This window comes from Hippocampus zosterae, chromosome 5 (assembly GCF_025434085.1).
Source record: "Hippocampus zosterae strain Florida chromosome 5, ASM2543408v3, whole genome shotgun sequence".
Lineage (NCBI taxonomy): Eukaryota > Metazoa > Chordata > Actinopteri > Syngnathiformes > Syngnathidae > Hippocampus > Hippocampus zosterae.
The window spans coordinates 13,911,606-13,934,291 of NC_067455.1; the positions used below are offsets into that span (position 1 = coordinate 13,911,606).

General features: G+C 39.7%; 1 protein-coding gene across 2 annotated transcripts in view; it reads right to left on the bottom strand.

Annotated features, from left to right (window-relative positions):
- Nucleotides 1–5,793: 5,793 nt before the first annotated feature.
- sntb1 (syntrophin, basic 1) overlaps nt 5,794–22,686 on the bottom strand; it is a 36,086-nt gene continuing 19,193 nt past the window's right edge. Inside the window, exons 3-8 of one of the 2 annotated variants that reach the window (XM_052065755.1) lie at nt 22,158–22,275; nt 21,954–22,043; nt 19,814–19,953; nt 18,900–19,096; nt 11,880–12,109; nt 5,794–9,346 (exon numbers count right to left, since the gene is read on the bottom strand). In XM_052065755.1, coding sequence (XP_051921715.1) covers nt 9,254–9,346; nt 11,880–12,109; nt 18,900–19,096; nt 19,814–19,953; nt 21,954–22,043; nt 22,158–22,275 — 868 coding nt within the window. In that variant the 3' untranslated portion in view covers nt 5,794–9,253. Of the gene's footprint in view, nt 9,347–11,879; nt 12,110–18,899; nt 19,097–19,813; nt 19,954–21,953; nt 22,044–22,157; nt 22,276–22,686 lie in introns of those variants that run through there. The other variant, XM_052065756.1, reaches the window with a different exon arrangement.

A 22,686-nucleotide genomic window follows, 5' to 3' on the forward strand; every position in this document is an offset into this window, starting at 1 on the left:
GTTTTATTTTTTTTACCATTTGAAGGACAATAAAATTTTACATTTTCCTTTCCTCTTGTCTGCCTGTATTCATCCATTTAATGGCATAGTTAAAAATATAATGAAGACAACTGGGATAGACTCCGACACGCGCGCAACCCGCGGATTAGAAAATGGATGTAATTACTGTAAAATCTAGTAGGGCGCAGTACTGGGTCATCCATCCATCAACGGTGCACTGTACACTGCTTGTCATTCGGGTTGCTTGTAAGATGGTGCCGATCCCAACTGTCTTTGGAGAGGAGGTGGGTTAAACTGGTCGGCAGCCAATTGCAAGGCTAAAGACAATGACTGTGGACCATATAAAGTTTAGATTATTAGTTGAAGTTATGAACCACTTACTGTCATCCGTGATTGTCACTGACCATTTGGTCACTGACGTTTTCACATTTCTCACTCTTGAAACTTGTTGCTTGGTTCAAATGTTGCCCCTGCAAGGCTTGTGGGAAGTAGCTGCCTGATTTTTGTTCGTTAGTAGAATGGTATCTCCCTTCCCCTGCCCCCGGCACATTGTTGAACTCCTTCACAGCTCATCAAAAACTCAAGTCATGTCCATCTTTGGTTTCCATACAGATTCACGCTGTCTGTCTCTGCTTCAAAATTGCCATCAGTACTGTCTGATTTTTGACAGCTTGTCTTGCCTATGCATTTATGCACTTTGCCCATAATGCATTGCACGCACTTGGGTTTATTACTTATTCATCGTGGATCATGAAACGGTAAAGAACATGTAGACGCAAAAGCGAGATAGAGGCATTCAGGGTTGCTACAGGGACTTGGCAATGATGTCCAGAATATTCCACACACACACACACACACACACACACTGCACAGTTTACATCTCTTTTATCATGCAGTTCCCAGTGAGTGGAAGTATAAAAACAGGAACCGTCACAGTGCTTCTGCACACCGAGAGGCCATGGTGAGGGCAACCAATGGAAACACATGAACAAACGTTATGTTTCAAATGTGTGTGTCTGTGTGAGTGTTTTGCACTCAGATAGCAAGAGTCCTGCAACAACAAACATGACGCTGTCTGGTGTTGAACTGAAGATGGCGTTATTGTTTGAAGCACAGTGTGCGGAACGGTCATCCATCATCATCTTTTCCATCAACAGATGGTAACAGGGACACACGGAGGGGATGATCATGTTCTTTCCATGCCTTTTTACTTAAATGAGAGACTAATTGTGTCACTCGACAGCTGGAATATTGCACAAGCAGCAAGATGTGCCCTCTACTCAACTACTCCTCTGTCTTAAATGCAGCTTTATTTTACTTGGAGGTTAGGATCTTCATGTAACCACTTTGTTTTTTGGTTTGTTTGTTTATGTATTTATTTATTTTTGCACATTGTGGGCTTTTTTTAAAACTTCCTTTTAATGTAACTGACTTAAATGACGTGCAGAGGCACAGTCAGTTACCTGATGAAAACGTCATCTGTACTATTCCAGAAAGTGCAGCATAAATCAACAATTCACACAATTGCCACATTTTTGAAAACTGCATGTTATATATGCATGCTAAAAAAAACAAAAACAAAACCTAATTATGGCATTTGACATATTCATTTGAAGAGCCTGGGAAAGACGGTTTTACATCAGTGGTGTCAAATTTATTTTTGCTGTGGGCCATTTTGAGTCACGTCTTCCGACAGAGAGCCGTGACGACAGTGAAACACAAAATGTTTAATCGCACTATTACTTTTATGGGAAACTAAATTATTGCAAAATCTCAACATCATTTATCACACATGACAATTTGACATGTTGGTACATTTTTTTTAACAAGCACATTGATGATTTTCTTTCGGGTGGGTGGGGGGGGTGTCACATAAAATGATGTGGCGGGCCGGATTTGGCCCCCGAGCCTTGAGTTTGACGCAGAATCAGAATCAGAATCAGAATCATCTTTATTGGCCAAGTATGTAGAACACACAAGGACGCTTGACGTTGATGCTGTTTCAAATTAGTTAAAAAGTGTGACGCTAAGCTAAAAGCATTTCGGGAGCAATGATGTTTGCTAGCCAGAAGCAATGCTCAGTCCCATTTGCTTCTAACTGTTATTCTTTTTTTTCTTTACTTATCCATACACATGAAGGCAGAAGGTGGTGGGGGCAGATTTAACAAAGTGAAGACTTTGAAAGCAAACACCTTGTTTGCAATTATATCTTGTTTGAGTAATTAATGTAAATCCTAAAAACATTTAAGTTAAGATTTCTGTGGGTCTGCCTGCCAAGATGCGAAAACACACACATAAAGGAAACTGCAGTTACTATAGCTATAGCTATTTTATAATTCATCATTTCAAACTCACCTACTTGTGATTTTTTTCTTTTTTTCTATTCACTGAGAAAATGGACCTAATTGCACTTTCTGTAACACCTTAAAATGCCGCCTAAATGCCTTACTCCTTTGAAAGATTATACCAGGGATTGAGTATGTTGAGTCTGAAAAGACATAAATATGTCTTTGGAAGTGAACGAGTTTTTAAGGTAATCCAGGGTTCCACTTGCTTTTTATTGATGGACCTTTTGAGGGCTAATTTACCATTTTTAAATGACTTTTTCTCCCATCCAGCAGGGGATTCACAGTGGACTTAATGAACAGAAAGCCACATATCACTGAGCTGGTGTTCAAATCATTGCTGCCAAAGGAAGGGCACATCTTTATTTTTAGGAGCAATCAGCTAACCCTTTATTTGACATACTGTATGTCAAATTGGCCCGAAATGAGCCGAAGTGATCACGTGATCATCATTGGAACTGATCGGAGACTGCGGGAAAAGCAGAGCGGGAACCAGGAAGGCATGTATCCCGACAGCGAGGTTTGGCGGGGAAGGGCGCCAGGAGCATTTTACGACAAAACTATTCATTGGAAGGGTGGGGAAAATGACATACAGAAATGGAATGAACACCACAGGTTCATTTTTAAGGATTTTTATTGATTTTACAAGATTTCCCTGAAAATTAAGGACAATTAATAACATCATTTTCTAACCTTTCTTTTTATGGATTTTTTATTAACTTTAAGCATCTGTGGGAACCCTGTCATCAAACAAATGTAAAGAGCATACAAAGATAACCTAAGTCAATCTAAAATACAATTACTAAATAGTCATTTGGATGTAACGAAATCTGCCTTTTCAGTTCATTTTTCACTAACCACACCCAAGCCAGATCTGTTCACTAAAAAAAACAAAAAAAAACAACTTGTCTGAACAAATGAAGGTGGCCAAAAGATCGCAAAAATGCCATGATCCAAATTAACTCAAGAACAGGTACGAAATGAAGTAATTGACATCCATCAGACTGGAAAGGGTTAAAAAGTCATTCCTAAGGCTTTAGGACTCCAGCGAATAACGGTGAGACTCATTATTCACAAATTGAGAACACTTGGAACGGTGGTGAATCTCCTCAGGAGAGGCCAGCCTACGGAAAGGACAACAGCGACAACTCATCCGGGACAGTGTCCAAAAAACCGCAGGCCTCCCTCCCTCACCTCAGTCAAGGTCAGTGTTCATGACTCAACAGTGAGGAAGAGACTGGGCAAAAACAACATCCACGTCAGAGTTCCAAGGTGAAAACCACTGCCGACCAAAAGGAGCAACAAGTCTTGTCGTACTTTTACCAAACACATCTTTTGGGGTAATGTTCCATGGACTAACAAAACGAAAGTTGAACTTTTTGGAATTCTGCCCAGCATTTTTCCATAGAAAAGTGAAAGCTCATTGGCATGATAGAAAAAGCTTGATTTCCATTGTTGCTGCTGAGACGTTAACTGGTGATCAGATTGGAATGGCGAGCTATGTGGCAACTGAATTTAAGATTAATAGTTGCGAGCGAAATATGTTCAGTATTAACATTTTATCTTCTCCTAATAAAGGGTGTCCCACAAAATGTATACACACCTTAAATAATTGTAAATTTGTTTTTTTTTTATAATTCGAATAATTATTAACATGTAAAAGAATTTACAAATATCATTCTACTGTCTTGTTATCGCATGTTCTCAAACTGATGTCTGTTGTGCTCCAGACACTGCTGACGAACGCGAAGCAATGGAATGGCTACCTCACCTGCCTCAGCTGCCACATAGACTTTCTTGGACTTCGTTGAAACGTTTCCAGTAATCTTTCTTATTTTGTGGGGCTTGTCGATGTACGTGGTCTTCCAGAACGCTTCTTATGGACATCCTTTTTTAACATTTTTTTTTAACATTGTACTCGTGATTTTAACTGCTTGTTGTAAGGTGTCCTTGAGTTTCTAGAAAGGCGCCCACAAATAAAATGTATTATTATTATTATTATCCTGAACAGTTCCATCAGCTTCAAACTTATCTGGAATTTGTGTTGTTGGTGGTTCTTTGTTAAACTCCCTCCTAAATTTTCTTTGCACTTCGACTGCGTTTCCATACTTCCAGTAGCATTTTAGAATGAATTTCCTTTCTTCAAAGTCAAGTCTGGCTGCTATCACTCGGTTCAATGGGTTCAGTCTATCAAGAAAGAATAAATAATTGAGTTGTCAGCTGCTAAAATGTGTATACAATTTTTTTCGGACACCCTATATTTTACTTTGGAACAAACAAAAGGACAGGTTTTAATTTGTTTTTGTCTTTAACCGTTTCAAACTTTTGCAGCCAGTTTTTAGCTGAAAAAAAGGACCGTGTATCTTGTAAAGAGGCGTCAGTGTGTCACCGAGGCCATTCTTCTCTGAGTAAATGGAAAAGCTCAGTGACCGTGCATGTTTGGGCATTCAACAATTTCTTTGTGTATCCGTCCTCACACAACACTACCCCACAGAAAATTTGTTGGTATTATGGTCTATGATCCATAGAGGTAAGCGGGCCTAATTCATCGGGTTGAAAACATTATCATAAATCCTGTGGTCAACAATCTAAGTCTGTTGAGTTTTTCTTGAACCACGCAAATGTTTTCATGAATGCCTGGGAGCGTGGATGCTGGCTCTTTAATTGCAACTAAACAATGTCAGGGTTCCAATTGTGCACAAAGTACTTCGTGCGGCGTTGTTATTCCCTGGCCTCTTCTCCAGTTCAAGACACTTGATCTTTTCTAAAAACAACCATGAATAGTAAGGAGTTTTTAGCCGAAAAATAGGACCATGTATCGTAAGGCGTTTTTAGCCGAAAAAAACCCGACCACGTATAGTCAGCCGTTTTTAGCAGAAAAAAAGGACCATGAATAGTAAGGCGTTTTTAGCCCAAAAAAAGGACCATATATAGTAAGGCGTTTTTAGCCCCAAAAAACGACCATATATAGGAAGTAATTTTAACACGAAAAAAAGAGACCATTTTTAGCTGCCCTTTTTAGCTTTCCCGTGTGGAGTTTGCATGATCTGCCCGCACTTGCGTGGGTTTTCTCAAGGTACTCTAGTTTCCTCCCACATTCCAAAGACATGCATGATAGGTTAATGGAACACTCAAAATAGTCCGTAGTTATGATTGTGAACGTGAATTGTTGTTCGTCTTCATTTGCCTGTGGGTGGCTGGCTGGCAACCAGTTCAGGGTGTCCCCTGCCTACTACCTGAAGACAGTGCATGAGCCTCGTGAGGATAAAGGGGTTTCAGATAATGGATGGATGGAAGGATAAAAATGTGTTTTAATTATTATAAACCTTCTACAGTACATTTGTTTTGTGTGCCCAAATATATTTGCTTTACCTCTAATGGGTGAATTGTGCTGACAGATGAGCATTAATCCCAAATGAGACAAGCAGGCCAATGAAAACAAACGTAATCCATTTTAAATATGTCATTTATGTGCATCCATTGACTTAAAAACATCGATTTGTTATTCAGCATGACAGATGAAGGCATTATTCCAAAGCAGCTTAAAACCTCTCACTGCCCACTTTGTGATTGTGGCATTCGTTGCTGTTATACAATTGTTGCAGTGCCTTTATGATGTGTAACGATCAAGTGAGCAAGACGCAAAACATGTTGTCAAATCATCATTACAGTGCATAACAAAAGAGAACAAAGCTGTGAAAACTCAAAACATCAAATGATTGCTGCCAATGTGACAAATTAGAGACACAATGTTACTCCGCTTTCATCCTATGAGGTATTCCTCCCAAAACGATCCGTTTCCAAGGCACAAGAATGACGTGGTTGCAGTGTTTGCGTTAATGCTTGATTGCCTCACTGTGAAAGTCCTACAAACTATACTTAATTATAGTATCCCGTCTTTGATTAGTATTATTTTGGTGAATTAAAGATGTTCGCCCCCGCCCACCCCCCTGCTGGCAGTAGTTGTATGAATAGCAGAATGTAATTGAGGTTTGCGCAAAGATCATCATTTTGATCTTGTCTGGGTGGCCAGCGTGAAATGAAGGCAGTTCAACAAGACCATGACCCCCCACAAATACATAGATTTTTTTTTCAAGTTAGTTTTTTTATATATATAGTTGTACCTCCAAAGTCCAACAAAGCCTTGCGAAGTGACTCTTTTTGTTTCAATTTCAAAATTCCCCAACATAATTTACTATTTCCATGCACATGACAAGTAACACGTTCATTTTCCGAAGACAAAAACATGAATGGGAATTGTATCCAGTGAATCATGCCGTGTAAAACCAGCCACTGTCATTGAATGACTATAGCTCAGTTTCAAACTGTGACCATGATAATACAGTGGTACCTCTACTTACGAAATGAATTGGTTCTGGAAGAAATTTCTTAACGATAAAATCTTGTAATTAGAGATGGGATTTCCATGCAAATGCCCTAATCCGTTCCAAGCCCACCCAAATTCAGACATAAATGTTTCAGAAAACATAAAAGTGCATCAAATACATGATACAATTAGATTAACGCACAATAAATGACAGCTGTGCATCATGTAAAAAATAAAGAATAAAAATTATGGTCATTGAACTTTTAACTGCATCCTCATTGTTTTTTGCCCTCTCTAGTTCATCTTCTCTCTAAGAAGTGGTTTTTGGCTGGAGTATTGTAAAGAACTGATCCAAGGATGTTTGCTTTTGTCTGCTTTTAACAATCCTTCGATAATGTCCTAGGCAAATATCAGCATAGTGAGCGATCGCCCGATTGGTGAACACTTTTTCTGGGTGATTCATTTCCGTAAAACTATCGGAACGCCTCATGGTCCGAGGGGCGAATGATGAGGACGCTGCATAGCCAATGGGATACCAGGATGATGCTCGGTCATAGCCAATGACAGAGCAGCTATGAATATGTTGCGTTCAGAAAACTCGGAGCTGTGAGTTGCAGGCCATACTGTATATTAATCTTTCGTATCTTGACATTTCTTTCGTAACAAGAGGCAATACTTTTCTGTTGAGATGTTTCGTAACTTGAAAATTTCATATGAAGAGACAGATGTTCGTAAGTAAAGGTACCACTGTTCTACAGGCAGATATTTTCAACTGTATAAAAACACTAAAAACAAAACAAAGTCATTTCTCTGTAACATAATGGAGAGGGAATAGGAAGGTGTTTGCAAAGTACTGAATCTTCATTTTTGGGAGGGGCCAGCGAGGAGATTTTACTTCGAATTGTATGTTTGACTTTGGAGCTTCCGCTCTAAGATAATGTGGTGTAAGAAGGTGAATTTTGTCACATTAACACCCTCAGTTACATGTACAGTACAGTGTGTTACAAATAAAAAAGAATAAGATCCAGGCCACCATACAATACATAATTAAATGGAATGTTAGCTACCTGCTGTCACTACAAGAAATCGTGAGAAGGCCGACAAAGACAAAACGACCATGATGACCTTTGGATCAGAATAAAATAGATCTACAGGATGTAATTAATGGGATTGTTTTTATTGCTCCAGGCAGAAAAAAATCCTTTTAAGAACAGTTGAAATCTTTGACCAGTAGAGCGATGACAGTAAAGTGGTCATACCCTACATAGTCCTTAGCTTTCATGTCGTTGCTTTTTTCATGGGGCCTCAAATACAATCACATCAATATTTGTGCTTGTACTTTGCTGGCAAAAAACAATCACGCCCTCATTTCAAGATGAACAGTGTATATGCATGCATGATTACCGGTAGTTGTAAGGAACAGACAGCCGGATTTGTGCCAGTGGTATAGCTACATTAATCGGTGAGACACTGGAGCTCCAAAAATATAATTTGAGTCACAACACTGTAATATAAAGCACAGCTGGCTTTTGAATGACAACATTTTAAAGCAATACCGTCACGTAATTACACTTAACTGAGTTTTCTGTTCTGGGAAGATAAGACTTCATCGTAGCGAAATACACGTAACATTTCTCACAAAATGTTAAGTATATTTGGCTTTTGGATGAAAATTCCAGGATGAATCGCCAGTGTACTATTTATAAAAAATTTAAGTTGACTCAATTTGACCTTGAGTAAAATTTTGAATGCAAACGCTTAACTGTCCAATTTTTCAGTGCTCTTTGCACAACTTACTGTTCCCGAACAACGAGTTGGACAGGCAAGAAGTTTTTGATCCATGGATGCACAAATAAATTATTTGCGCCGGAGAGAATTTGCTATTTAAAGATGTTGCTGACATTTGTACATCATGACACCTCGCAACTGATCAACACTGAGCTTTAAGTGTCACAGGGCGCCATCGGCATGTTGCAACAGTGCTGCGTTTGGGAAGTGTGCCATTTAGCTCCTTCGAAATAGAGAGCAGCAAGTTGTGCAAAAGTCTACTGAATAGCTGCACAAGTGCATTCAAGTCTACTGAAGCTCCAATGAACTTCACCTGTAAAAGTTAAAGCGCATTTTCAGTTTATCTTTAAGTTTCACCCAAAAGCCGAATAACATTTTGTGTGCATTATATGGTTGATGAGAAATGCTAACATTGCTAAAACGATAAACAGAAAACAGAGTGAAATTCTGAAAGTTTGCACAGAGATCATCAATAAATTAAATAAAACTAGTAAATGAAGTCAATTTACGACAATATTAACCAAAACAAAAGTCGTGAATATGTCAGTAATGCCCTATCGTTCTTCACATTTGTCACATCCATCATTCTGCTTCGACTCCTCTCGAGGTTTTGCTCTCTGACGCCACTTTTCAGTCTTCACAGCTCTTCAACAAATGACCAGGAACCCTCAAAGTGTTTTTTCATTGTTACTTTGACCAAAGAGAGGCTCCATCTTGGACTCAATGTCGTATTCTGCATGTGGGTTGCAGAGATGTGGACACACAATAACAGAAATCCATTCGGGGGTCACGATCAGGCCACTAAGCCCAGCCTGGACATCTTAGCGGAGAGGAAGGAGTGGACGATAAAGACGATTGGCTTGGGACATGAGTGGAGATCCAGTTGCTAGAAGGAGAACAATGGATACAGTGACATTCTGCACATGTAACATGAAACACGAAGGAAGGAAAATAAATATCCTAACGAAGTGTAAAAATACCATGAAAAGGTCAACATTTCCCATTGCAACGTCGATTGCAATTAGTCGACATGTAAAAGAACAAGCCCCTTTTTTTCTTCCTCATTTTACAATGAGCAATTTCATGGCTCTATGACTCACTTTCTTTCCTGAGGCTTGTAAGGAAGCTTCAACCTATAAATTCCCTCTTAAACCACTGTTTGCTTCCTCCAATAAAACTTGGATGATGACTGCTTTTCTCCAGTAAACCGCATCGCATTAATTGTAGGCTGTCTATATCAGACCGTTTAAAATTGGGGGGAGGGGGGCATGTGTGACTGAAGGAACTTTTTTCTTGTTGTTGCTGTCCTAAAATACTGGAGGCAGAATATCCTAACATTAAAAATTTGAGTTCTTGCATTTAATGTTGGTTTCTTGGTCAACAGTTTTGTGGCGTCCTTGAATGGTCGTTCTTATAAAAGGGAGCCCTTTACAGGGTGTGGTTATTTTGTTGTTTCCTTCAACCCCCATTTTTTGTTGAGGAAGGAAAATGAATCTTTTATACATGGAAAATTATACTATTCAAAATTAAATATATCAAGATGTATTTTGCCCATGTACACACATTTCATTACACAATATGTAACCCATATTTAACACAGCTTTTTTGGTCATATATCTAGTGAGGAAGCGCGCGGTCCGAGGTGCCCCCTCCCCCGCCCGCCCCCAGTTGGTCTAATGAAAAATTTAAGTCCCTTATGACATTTAAGTAGCCCATCCCTGATCTAGATGAGTCAAATAAACTTAAATTTAGATTAGTGTTTTTTTCTATTGAGAATATAAGAGTTTTGGACCTTTAGATTTTTTTTGCACACCCCCTAAAAAACCCCAAACCAAAAACAAAAACAACAAAAAAAAACATCTTAAAGTGTTTAAGGCCGTTTAGGTGTGTAAATAATTTTGGGCCAAAGTATATTTCTATTTGGAGACAGACAATTCAGACTGCTTGTAAACATTTCAAAACAGTCATTATACTTCGATGTCTGTTAAAGGCTAGATTTATGTTCATAGTGCTACCGCTGTCTAATAACAATTGTTTAGTGCCGTGTTTTTATGGAACATGGTACCATGAAACCGCTTTTTTATTGATCCTGAAAAAAGTCTTGATAAGTAACCTTTTACACCACAGTGATTTATTCTTCATTTTGGAGGACTTGAAGAAGCCCGACAGTGTTTCTATAGTGCTGTCAAAAATATTTGGGCCCGATTTCCATTCTTTTCATTTTTATTTCACCCAGCCGAATCTTCGGATGGTGACCGAACATCTCTCCACCGACGGCATTGTACTCGTGCTCGGTATGTACAAGTTAGTGATAATAGTTTTCGCATGCTGATGAATGCATGACGCACAAAATAACCTTGTTCTCTCTTTAGTGCAGCCTTTAAATGTAGCTCAAGCATATGCAGAACTGCAATCTAATTTTCAGATGCCTATTTTAGTTTGGTTCAGTCCAACTGTCTCTACGGGAAAGGTAAACAGTCAAGTGCGGAGACAAATTTAGAAACACAGCGTGTCTGTGCCAAATAATGACAGTACAGTCAACATGATGAAGAGAAAAGGGCCAGCGGATTTGTCTTTCAAAAGTTGAGCTAATGAGCCATCAGCCAAATCCTCGAGTGCCTTGGGATTTTTATGAAGCCGTGTTGACAATAAAATCCCTCTTCATAGCAAACAGAGAATTTTCATTTATACTGAGCTGCAAATGTCGAGTGAGACATCTTTACACAAACAGAACATCTCCATTTACATTACTTCATTCCCATTAGCCAAGAGGGTGATTAATTGAGTGCCTTTTAGCGTTTTGACTGCTGTCTTCCTAAAAACTGTTTGTCTTGCAACTGTAACACATATTAATATTCATAGCATCATCATAAGTTCTTCAGGATATAGAAAAAAAAGTGACATTTTCCCAAATGAAAATGCCAACGTTTCATAAGGTAGAGGAACATGTGCTGTTGATTTGTTAAGTTTGACTGTAATCGGTTCTGACTGCTGCGTAAAAAGAGCAACCTCAACCAGTTACGCGGTGATTGGACCTGATTAAAAGTCGAACAGGATGGGAGAGACCTCAGGCTGTGGTTGATTATATTTCAGGAGTTTTTCTGTGATGGTGTGCGGGAATCTTCCACTGCATCGCCGCTTAAAGGTTAGGCCAATAAAATATATATTAGGGCCGACCTAACCCGTATCTTCTGTTTGACCGCCTTTCTTCACTCACTTCAGTCACCTAACCTGCACCACTGATTTGAATAAGATGATTCTATGAAACTTTAGGACGCAATAAAAACATCAAAATCACGTCATATGCCGGTCACACACACAAGTCAGGCCTGTACATTATCACTTGTATCCAAATTGATCTGCCCACTTCCACATGTACATGTGTAATTTGCTTGCTTAAAATAAAGGAAAGCACTCACAATCTCCCCCTCTTTTCCTCCAAAGTCCAGGAATAGCATCCGAACGCCATCGTCCGATGACATCCTCAGCTTTTCGTAAGGGTAGGATAGGAGCACTCGTTTTTTGGTTGGCGTAAGGGGTCGGCCCTCGTCTCCATTCTCACTGTCACGGGGTTTGGGTTCAGCCAACACGGAGAAGCCCTGCTCGTAGTGGATCACCAGTCGGCACTCCTGACCCAGGTAAAGACAACCTGAAAGATTCATTGCATAGCATTCATTAGTTCTTCAGGAGATTTTTTTGTGTGTCTTCTATCTAATTTGTGGTTGATTAAATAGAAAGCACGATCAGTTCATAATTGAATACATTGAGTTTAGGAGCTTAGCCCATCTTGAAGGAGTATGGCACAAAAATGTGATGCATTTTGAAAATACCATATGGAATTGTTCTTTCTTCCAGGCACGCCTATCAAGATTAAAATGTATACCAAAACCAAGACCTGATGGAAAAAAAAATATCATCATAGATGGAAAAAAAATATCTTAGACACCTCAAGCCTTTTAGATGTGCAAGGCTCTTTTAAAAATGTAGCTTTGAGATAGAATTTGACAAAGACAAAAATACGCGAGGCTTTGAAGACGGACCAAGCTGACCACTCAACTATTTACCACAACAACCTCAGCCAATTTGTGTCAGAAATCCTTCAAAAATAAATTGGATTTTAACTCTAACCAAGGGAAATAATCCTTTCATACTGAAGTAATTTGGTTACGAAACTTTGGCTATCATCAAACGTGCTAATAACATTGGACCATGGAAACCTTAAGGGGCTTGGATGAAAAAAAAATCCCCATGAAATGAATATGGAGCTTGTTCTAAGATAAGTACAACACAGAACGTGGGGGGAAGTGATCCGTTTGACTGTGCAGATAGCTTTTGAAGTAACCTTATCAATGGTCATACAAGCGTAAAAGTTTGTTCATGACAGTTAATATTAAAACCTATAACATAAAAGAAAAAAAATACTCTTTGCAAATGATATATTTCACCCATACAATAATTATTTCTATGAAACACAATGAACCGAATGAGTGGAAAAGTAAAAGCAACACAGGAAATTTCAATGCACAGAAATGCAAACAATGAAAAATCCATCTATATTTTTGGGATACACGTTTCACAGTTGAGGCAGTTCAATATATTGCAAGTGGCATTTGCTGGTCCTTTATGGAAAGCTGTGCCCTTACGCAACCAATTGACAATAACAACAATTGGTGTTCTCTAAAAAAAAATCTAATGGAAAAGCCTTTGCATACTTGACTTAGTCGTGAGCAGCACGCCATTGCTATTTATTGTTTCTGTACTGTGAGGATGCGACAATGGAACGCCCTGCAAGATGGCTTATGCAATAAGAGAGGGGCTGGCAGAGTCGTTTCAAAGTCTTAACAGCAATAGACCAATCAGCAGGAAAAGCATCCATGCTACTTCCTGGTAGGTCACATATCACCCATGTCCAAATACGGGCAAGCTTGCACCCGAGGACAGTGCATTATCGTCGGGTGCCAGCGAATCGCAAACGATGCAATGTGAAAAGGTCTTATTGGCCAGAGCCATTTCTGTGAATCCAGTAAAGTACCGGTACTTCCAACTGATAGCACCTATTAAAAGCTCAAATGTGAAATTCTGAGACAAAACCTGAAGGTTTTGAACAAATACTAGTCTGCTATTGGCCGGCAACCACTTCAGGCTATGCAACAGTCGCTAATAGCGACTTGAGAAATTTATCATGTATTCATGTAATATATCATACGGGCTCATCTCCATACTGTATGCTCCGTGCTTATTTGTATATGTTACTTTAACAGTGATTGATTATTTGCTCGCTGTATGCACCATTCAGCATCATTTATCTCTTTTGCAGTGCCATTTCTCTTTTTTTGTATCTTTAACAGCATTAAACTTGCTTCTTAGTTCATACGTAACAACGCTGTTCTTTTATATTACATTGGCTTCATCCCCCCCAACACACACAGCAAGGCCGTTTTTATTTATTTATTTATTTTTTTAATGAACAGCATAACCTCCTCTATCTTGATATCATTTCCTCTTCATGTTTGGGCAAAGAAGGGAAAGAGAGCCAGAGGCTATTTATTATCTTGCCATTGTTTACTGATAGCTTGAAAATAATGTGTATACACTCACTGTGTGCTCGCACGTGCGCGTGTGTACAGGGGGATCATATTTGCACGGCAGCGTGTGCTCATTCAAGTATGGAGCCTGCCTAAGCATCTTTTGTCCGACGAGAATGGTTTTTGTTGACAATCAAACCTCATGTAGTGAAGCACGAAGCTTCTCAGTTGCTCACCGATAATGTGCATCACATTATGATTTGGATGAATTTGGAACTTCTTTAACCTGTACAGAGTAGCAGATGGTTGACTTACACTGTACAATAATTTACAATGAATAATTCTGGAGAAAAAAAAACGTCGTTGCTTTGGCAAATCCTCTTAAAAATGTAACAGCATGAATAAAAACATCGTTTTTTTTAAGTTGTTCTTTTTTTTTTTTAAACTAAAGGCACTTTAAAAAACACACCAAAACAAATTGGCTCACAATTGCAGTCACTACTTAACATATTTTAACTTCATGTCACAGCTAATCATACCCATTTATTCAGCGATGGCAACTTGCATGTCATTATGAGAGAAACAGAGAGCCCACTCATGAGCAGCACCCTGCAATTGATTCTGACTACCGCTGCCTAAAATCTTTTATGTCAAAAGCATGAGTGGCTAATTCATCAGTTGATTGGATTCCATCTAACAGATTTGCTGCACCAACTCTGCCCCGCTTGATGGCAAACGCTTCCATCATTTGTTTAAAACTCAGCAGTTCGCTTTGTTTAGAAAATCTGCTTTCGTGGTTCTACAGCTCTGGTAAATGCAGTATAGAATGACAAATGGTCAAATTATAGTTGCAGTATAGTCTGGTACTGAGTGCAGAGGTGGAGTGGATACCGAAACAATTAAATTACTAATCAAAGTGCAACTGGATGATATTCTACTAATGGATTTCTACTAATGTACACATTAGGTCCTCGATTTGCAATTGTTTTGTTGAAATTACCGCTAGTTTATCTTCTGGACTAGGAAAATAAGTAAAAAAAAAAAACAATAATAAAAACACAGTGTACAGTCGAGCCTCCAAAGTTCAGCACAATCAATTCTGGACGCTTGGAAAACATCATGCTTACTCTTCCGCGTTGGAAACAATGTAAATTGAAATAGTGGAAGCACAAGGATCAAGTGGTGGCCTGGTGGTCAAATGGTTAGCGTGTCGATCTCACAGTGCAGGGGTCATGGGTTCAATCCTGGCTCCAGCCCACCTGTGTAGAGTTTGCATATTCTCCCCCGTGCCTGTGTTTTTTTTTTTTTCTGGGTACTCTGGTTTCCTCACACATTCCAAAAACATCAATTGCAGGCTGATTGAACACTCTAAATTGTCCCGTGGTGTGAGTGTGAGCGCGAATGGTTGCTTGTCTATGTGTGCCCTGCGATTGGCTGGCAACCTGTTCCCCACCTGCTGCCTGGAGACTGCTGGGATAGGCTCCAGCATGCCTCTTCCTGCGACCCAAGTGAGGATAAAGCAGTTCGGAAAATGGATGGATGGACATGTCATAAAAGTTCATGGTTGCCTGTCTAGATGTGCTCTGTGATGGACTGGCGACCAGTCAAAAGTGTACCCCGTTTCTCGGCCAAAGTCAGCTGATTTAGGCTCCAGTTCTCCCCATTGATGACAGGCTTACAAGAAATGATCTGGTCAACCCAACATAGAACCTTAAACTTGACAGGCAATGTCTTAAGTCACATTTGAGCATTTCTTAACTGCCATGCAAGTATAAAATAAGTGAATGTCAGAAAAATAAGGCTGAGTAAATTGAAAACATAATAGTCATCCCTTGACAACGCATATTAGAAGAAGTAACAAGGAGCTTAGCTTTGCATAGCTAACTGTGATCTAATTATTGTGGGAAATGCGTAAGAAAAATAAATAAGGACCAGGCGAGCATGAAAGTCACCGATGGACCTTTTTTTTTCATGTACGCTGGAGCAGCTATGAATGGCAAAAAAAGGCACTTGTGGATGTGAACAACACCAGACCGTTGAAAAGCAATATTTGAATGTCCTTTATTTAGAAGTTGGTATCATGTTCAAACATCAGGTTTGATCAACGCAATGTGGTGTGTGCAGAAGTGTTCCTATCGAATGGACATTTTCCCCTGTTTAAAAAAAAGAAAAAAAAAAGAAAAAACGGGAGGGTTGGGCGGTGCTCGATTTCTCGCTTACTCATTTCAATAATCAACAGGATAATATATTCCAATTTTATTTGATGGGGCCATAACCTAGTGTGCTATCCTGTGCCGCCTGAGCACGTATTGTTACAATGCGCTTCCCCTGATTTATTTATTCGCCTTCTTACCCCAGTAGGGAATATAAATTCCGACAACTATTCCTCTTAAAATACTTATGAAAGGTTACCATGTTTCGCGAAAATGACTGACAAAGTTAGTATTTCTAATGCAGATCCGTGCACACAATTGGATCTTTGCATCAAATCCATCAAAGTAGTGCAAAACAAAAGCACACGCATTTATATGATAAGAAGGTCAAGCAATATGCCTTGAAAAGCTTGAAGAAGAACCATTAAATAAATTGTAAAATGTTTCTGTATAATTTATAAAGTGCAGTGTTTGGAACACGACATATACTGTAATATAGAATATGGGTGGCATGTGCCAGGCGCACTTTGGAATATGAATGTTTTTCCTTCTCTACTACATTATAAAAATAAATAAATAAAAACCCTTAGAATGTAATTATTTTGAGCATATACATTTGTTTCACATGATTGAAATGAGGAACCTATTTCTGTTCTATTTAAGTCAATTTAAAGGGCTGTTTTTTTCCCTCCCAGGCAGCACGGTACACCACTGGTGAGCAGTGCAGAGGCCATGGACTTAATTCCCGGCCTTCCGGAGGGTGGAGTTTGCATGTTCTCCCCGGATCTGCATGGGTTTTATCCTGGGCCTCTAGCTTTGTCCCGCATTCCAAAAACATGAATGGCAGGTTAATGGCACACTCTCAATTGTCTTTAAGTGCGAGTGTGAGCACAGATGATGGTTTGTCTGTGTGCCCTGTGATTGGCTGGCAACCAGTTCAGGGTGTCCCCCATCTACTGCTCGAAGACAGCTGGGACAGGCTCCAGCAAACCTGCGACTCTCACAGGATAAAAAGTTTCAGATAATGGATGTTTTATTTTATTTTTTTTCAGTGTTGAACTACAAAACAATGTAATGTCACTACGAAAGAAGATGAAAAGCATGACAACATCATCATTATATTGTGGTTGCAGGTTCAAAGAGAAACTCTATCCATCGACCAGAGACCTTTGCTACACTTGTTGTTGGTGGCTAAAAGAATGAGAAAAACGGTCAAAGTGAAGAGTGAAGTGACTTTTGAGATAAGTAGAGGATTTAATGTAATGCATAGATACACCTATTTTTTCTGCTGTTTAATCTTGAAAATGACATTAGCTGTCCGTTCCGCACTAATGATTTTCGAACCACGCTGTTCTGCACTCTAAGGTGTCACCGCAGGTAAATTATGGTAATTCTTAACTTCCATTCTGAGAAAATGGCATTTTTAAAAAAATGCACTATTAGCCATACAGCTTTGAAAAAAATCTGACCATTTGAAAAAGCTTGAATATGCAGATGTTTGTTCTGCCTTTATTTCCCGCATACAAAAATTATCTGCGATTTTGGGTGACCTTTGCCCCTAGTGTCCTTGTGTGATCCAACAAAACTCAATAAAAGCAGGTTAAGAAAAATATACAGAAAAATAAATCGCCTGTCGGTTGTAAGACTGCTACAAAGGTTATGTCCTTCTGTCTAGACAACATTTGGTCATGGTGCTAAAAAAGGATGAATAAGTCAAATTTTCCCACAACTAAGCATGACACACAATCTGATTTACAATCGACACACAATATGATTTACGATACTACCCCTTTAGGCCTCTAAATGTGCCAACTGCACACCCGACTGAACACTGTGTTGTACAAGTGACTCAAAGACAATGTCGAAAAGCTTGGCTGTGACAAATGATGACATTGACGGGATGTGAAGCTGGCGTCAGGCAGACTTCGCTGCTGGATACAAGAGGGAAAAGTGAAAGTTGGCACTGTGTGATGAGTTAGGGCCGGTGAGGGGGAGTAGTGGGGGTGGTCATGGTCACCCACGGGAGACGTGCAGTTCCCAGGACATTTTGTACAGGGAGGAAAAAGGAGAGGGGAGGGGGTTCGCTTGGAATTCCCTTGACAGTGAATACACAATTACAAAAACACAGAAAAATACCGCTCGCGTCTATAAATAGTTTGCAAACGTCTCCCATATGGCTCCCTTCTACCTTCTGTGAGAATTTGTGTTGACATTCTGCTTCATGAGCTTGGTTTAAGATGTTATTTTAATCTCGCAGCGCTTCAGGCACTGTACACCGAAGAAGCGTCGCAAGATCTAGCGCAGAGACCTGGGCAGCATGATTTATTCCATCCTCGTACTTCTACGTACGCCAGCCTCATGCATTTTTCTCTTGGTTCACAGAGGATACAGTACGTTTCATGTGACATTGATTTTAGGGAAGCTTTTGTTTTTAATATACAGATGTACCTTGACTTACAAGTGCCCCAATTTCCTAACATTTTTTTTTTTTTGGTGAGGCTAAGCGGTTCAGAAAATGGATAAACCATCAGTTCTATTTTACAGCACAATGCATTTGTTTTTATTATAGACATTTTGTAATGTTTCATCATTTTGATTCCTGCCATTTGAATTATTCCCAATCTGGAAAATGGACTTGATATACAGCTAAATTGCGCTCGGTACGCAATTAGTCATGGAATGAATTAAGCTTCAAGTCAAGTCAAGGTACCACTGTTTATCAACATTTATGTCAGTGTCAGTGTGATGTAGCCGTACTCACTAGTACTGACTTCTTTGATCATCTCGGCGGATGCGTGGCAGCCATTGACTATTTGTCGAGTCCACAGGGATAAATCCTTGCTTGTTTCAGCCCGGAAAAGATGAGTCTCGATTCCAAGGCGAGTGCCGGTTCGAGTGGCGAAAAAGAGCTCTGTGCCCGAGTAAGGAGAACTCATGTCAGGCCCAGAGTGCACCAGACTGGAGGAACACAAAAACTCACATTTGAATACACGGTAGAATAATCTGCAAAGACATTATCTGACTTCCAAGTTGTTCTCATTTCAATCAGATTTCTCACTAGAAATAATGTCAAGTGACTCAATTTGTTCCAGGCTCAAATGATCTTAGTCATCAAAGATTGGCAGGCTGTGTTTCTGCTTACATAGGAACGCTCCTTAACTGAGTGAGTGAATCTTTATTTTCTTTTTTAACAAACAAGAGATACAGTTGGCGATGTATGTTCTTACATTTCGTGAACATGACATTGATGGAGTCTTCCTGAGCTGTTTTTATATGACAATGGATAAAAATGAGTCTAAAAGTAAAAGCTTTATAAACAGGTGACATTATCATCGAGTTATACGTCACACATTCAAGACGGTTAAATGTTATGAGCCTGAAAACGCTTTTCTGAACAAAGTGTACAGAATGCTAGGCCCAGCAAAGATGTGCGACTCCCAAAGCTCATATTTTCCACCCAAATAGATGCTGCATACTAAATAGTAAAACTATGCTGTTTGACACAAAAGAGAGGACCAGAATTTTTAATAATACTGTACACAGAACTTTTCAAAAACCCAAGCACCTTTCGAGTGTTCAATCTTGTATAGTATAGATCTTTGACCTACAACTGCTTTTATACAGTGGAATCTCACGAAACATGTTTCAATTGTGTTGCTGTAAGGATGGACCCACCGTGTTGCAAGAAGAGGATATGTGTGTGCGGGACTGTGCCAGGCCTCCTTGCTCCGAGGCAGGCTGTCATAGAGCAGAAGGTCTTTCTCCGTCACCACCACCAGCAAAGGCTTCCAGCACTGCTTCTCGCTTTCGCTTTGCTATGCAACACATGAAACGCAACTCGGTTGAGAGTGTTGACCTCCAACAGTCTGAACAATCCTAATTGGAATCAACAGCAAATTGCGTGTGTTCTTCAATATCAACTTTTGCATAGGCTTGAGTTACCGTATTTTCCGCACTATAAGGCACACCTAAAAGCATTCCATTTTCTTAAAAGCCGACAATGTGCCTTATAATCTGATGCGCCTTGTACATGGATCAACATTCTGATTTCTTTGATGTAGTATTTTAAATGTTCTGTAAAGCGCTTTATTACAGCCGCAGCGGTTGTGAAAGCGCTATATAAATAAGGCTGTATTGTATTGTATTCCCTTTAGCATAGCACCATCTATTGCATGCATGCCGCAAACACAGCCACTGTTATAGCTTCTATTCTATGCGCATTATAAAACAGTTTTAAAATAGGCTATACATTGATGGTGCGCCTTATACTCCGAAGTGCCTGATATTGCGAAAAATACGGTATGTCAAGAGATTAAAGTGAATGCATTATTGGCGAACTCATGCCCCATTCTTGAGTAAACTGTCCATTCAATCTTTTTTTTTTTTGGTAATATATGCCAGACTTCGGAATGATAGCTTATGGACAGCCATGTAAATTCCCCCACCTTCCCTTAACTTTTATGATAGGAGCTTTGCAATACGTGCAAGGATGTTCCGGGACAAGATCTCACTTGATTTGTTATTCCGATAATTCCACAACTGTGGCGTTACATACAGGTCACAGAGAGTCTAGTGGTTCAGTTCCCAACCAGTGAAGATGTAAATGTGAGTGTGAAAAGGTGACTCTCCCAATGTGCCCATATCTGACTGGCGACAAGACCAGTGTGTAGTTTACTTTTTGCGCAAGGTCAGCGTTGATGGACTCTAGCTCACCGTGACCCTATACGGGAAAAGTGTTTTGTACCCAAGTTGGATGGATGATGGCATACTGTCATTTAATTCATGACAACTCTTTGGTTATCTGACGTAAAAAAACAAAAAACAAACAAACAATAAAATAAAATGAAAAGAGCTTATTCCATCATTTTTAAGCACTGGAAAATTGTCTTTATCTGTGCAGCCATCCACTAAAGCTAACGTGCATTTTAAAAATGTCAGTGAATGCGCAAAGTACTGAAAATGTTTTCTTCCCAAAGTTGCTCAAGCACAAACTCAAACAAACAGAGAAGTAATGTGTATGGAATACATAAATCTGTATAACTGTGTTTATATGCAGACCTAACGTGTTTTGTTTTTCCCTTCTTTCGCAAGTCAATCACCGAATCGGAATGCCAGAGAAATGTTGTCCATCCGGGAGGTGTGATTGAAATGCAAATTTATTTCTGGTGCTGGTGCATAGGTACATGATTGAGACATTTGCTTTTCCCGCACAACCCCCACCTCTCAAAGAAACCCCACTTGATTTTCCTTCACAAGCCACAGAGTTAATCCTTTACATTCAAAGCGCCCATATCCATACCATATGCAGCTTGGCATTTCACATTCATAACTATTCCCATAGAAAGACTTGATCTGCAACCCAGCTAGGGAATCCTAAGCTGCCTTTTGAAGATCTGTCTGAGCCACATGGGAGGATTTTACAGGATCAAGGGTCACATGATGACAATTTGTCGCTAATTAAAAATAATGGTTGGAATTTGATCAGAAAATATTGTAAATGTTGGGATATAATTCAACAGATGCAGTCATTAAGGAGAGTTTCACGTAACTGGAAGCTTGCTGTACACACGAGGATATTCATAATGATTCTGTCAGTGTGTGTGTGGGGTGGGGAGGGCAACCAAACACCACTTAAAACACTTGGCGCTTGCACATCTTCATGTTCCCGCTTTTAGGTTTGTAACATGAATCTTAACTATCTAAACTCTCCACCTCAACCCTAAGAGAGTGCAAAGTGAGGCATTTGGGTCATCAAATGCAGTGACACGTATGATTTTTATTCCTTCCGTGATCAGGATACACATTTGCTCCTCACCTTGCCTGCCAGCCATCCCAGGTGTCGAATCTCCTTGCTGCCAGCAACCCCTGACCTGGTTGTGTGATGAATCACCTCAGCTAGTGCTTGCTGTCAAGAGATGACGTGATCATTCAGTACGTCTACATTCAAATGTTGTATGTATAGGTACAGCATGTTATCATGAGGAGTATGCTGTAGCTGTGGTGCAACTGTGCGACAGACCTGTGTCAGTGTGGATGTGACGGTATGCATCGCAGAGAACCAAGTGAGGGCTGATGATTGGTCTGGACACCGCAGTACCACGGTGTGCCTGGCATCGGGGGAGTGCAACTCCACTTGTCTGGACAAAATAATTTTAGCAAAAGAGGTAAGGAAGTCAAATTACAGACAGTCTCTGATTCTTTCTCCCGCCCCCTTTTTTTTCTTTCTAGCTGAAAGCCACAGGCCAAAAAAAAATCTTGTTTTAAGTTTCAGTCTTAACTTCTCTGATCCTGGTTAAAAGGCAGTGAAGTTGCCATACTTGAAAAACCTCTGCGGGCCATTTCAAACAAATAGGCATTTCTCTCAAAATTTCCTGAACTAATCTCCTTTTACCATAAGGGAGTATTTCTGTCCTCCATAGACGCGTATCTATAGAATGCTCCTGGGCCTCAGCGAGCAGCTCTTTGATCGTGTGCTGAGTGAATGTGCATTTTAAAATGGGGTTCTGTCGCGGATTGTTAACATCATGCCCGTTAAATCCTGTTGACGA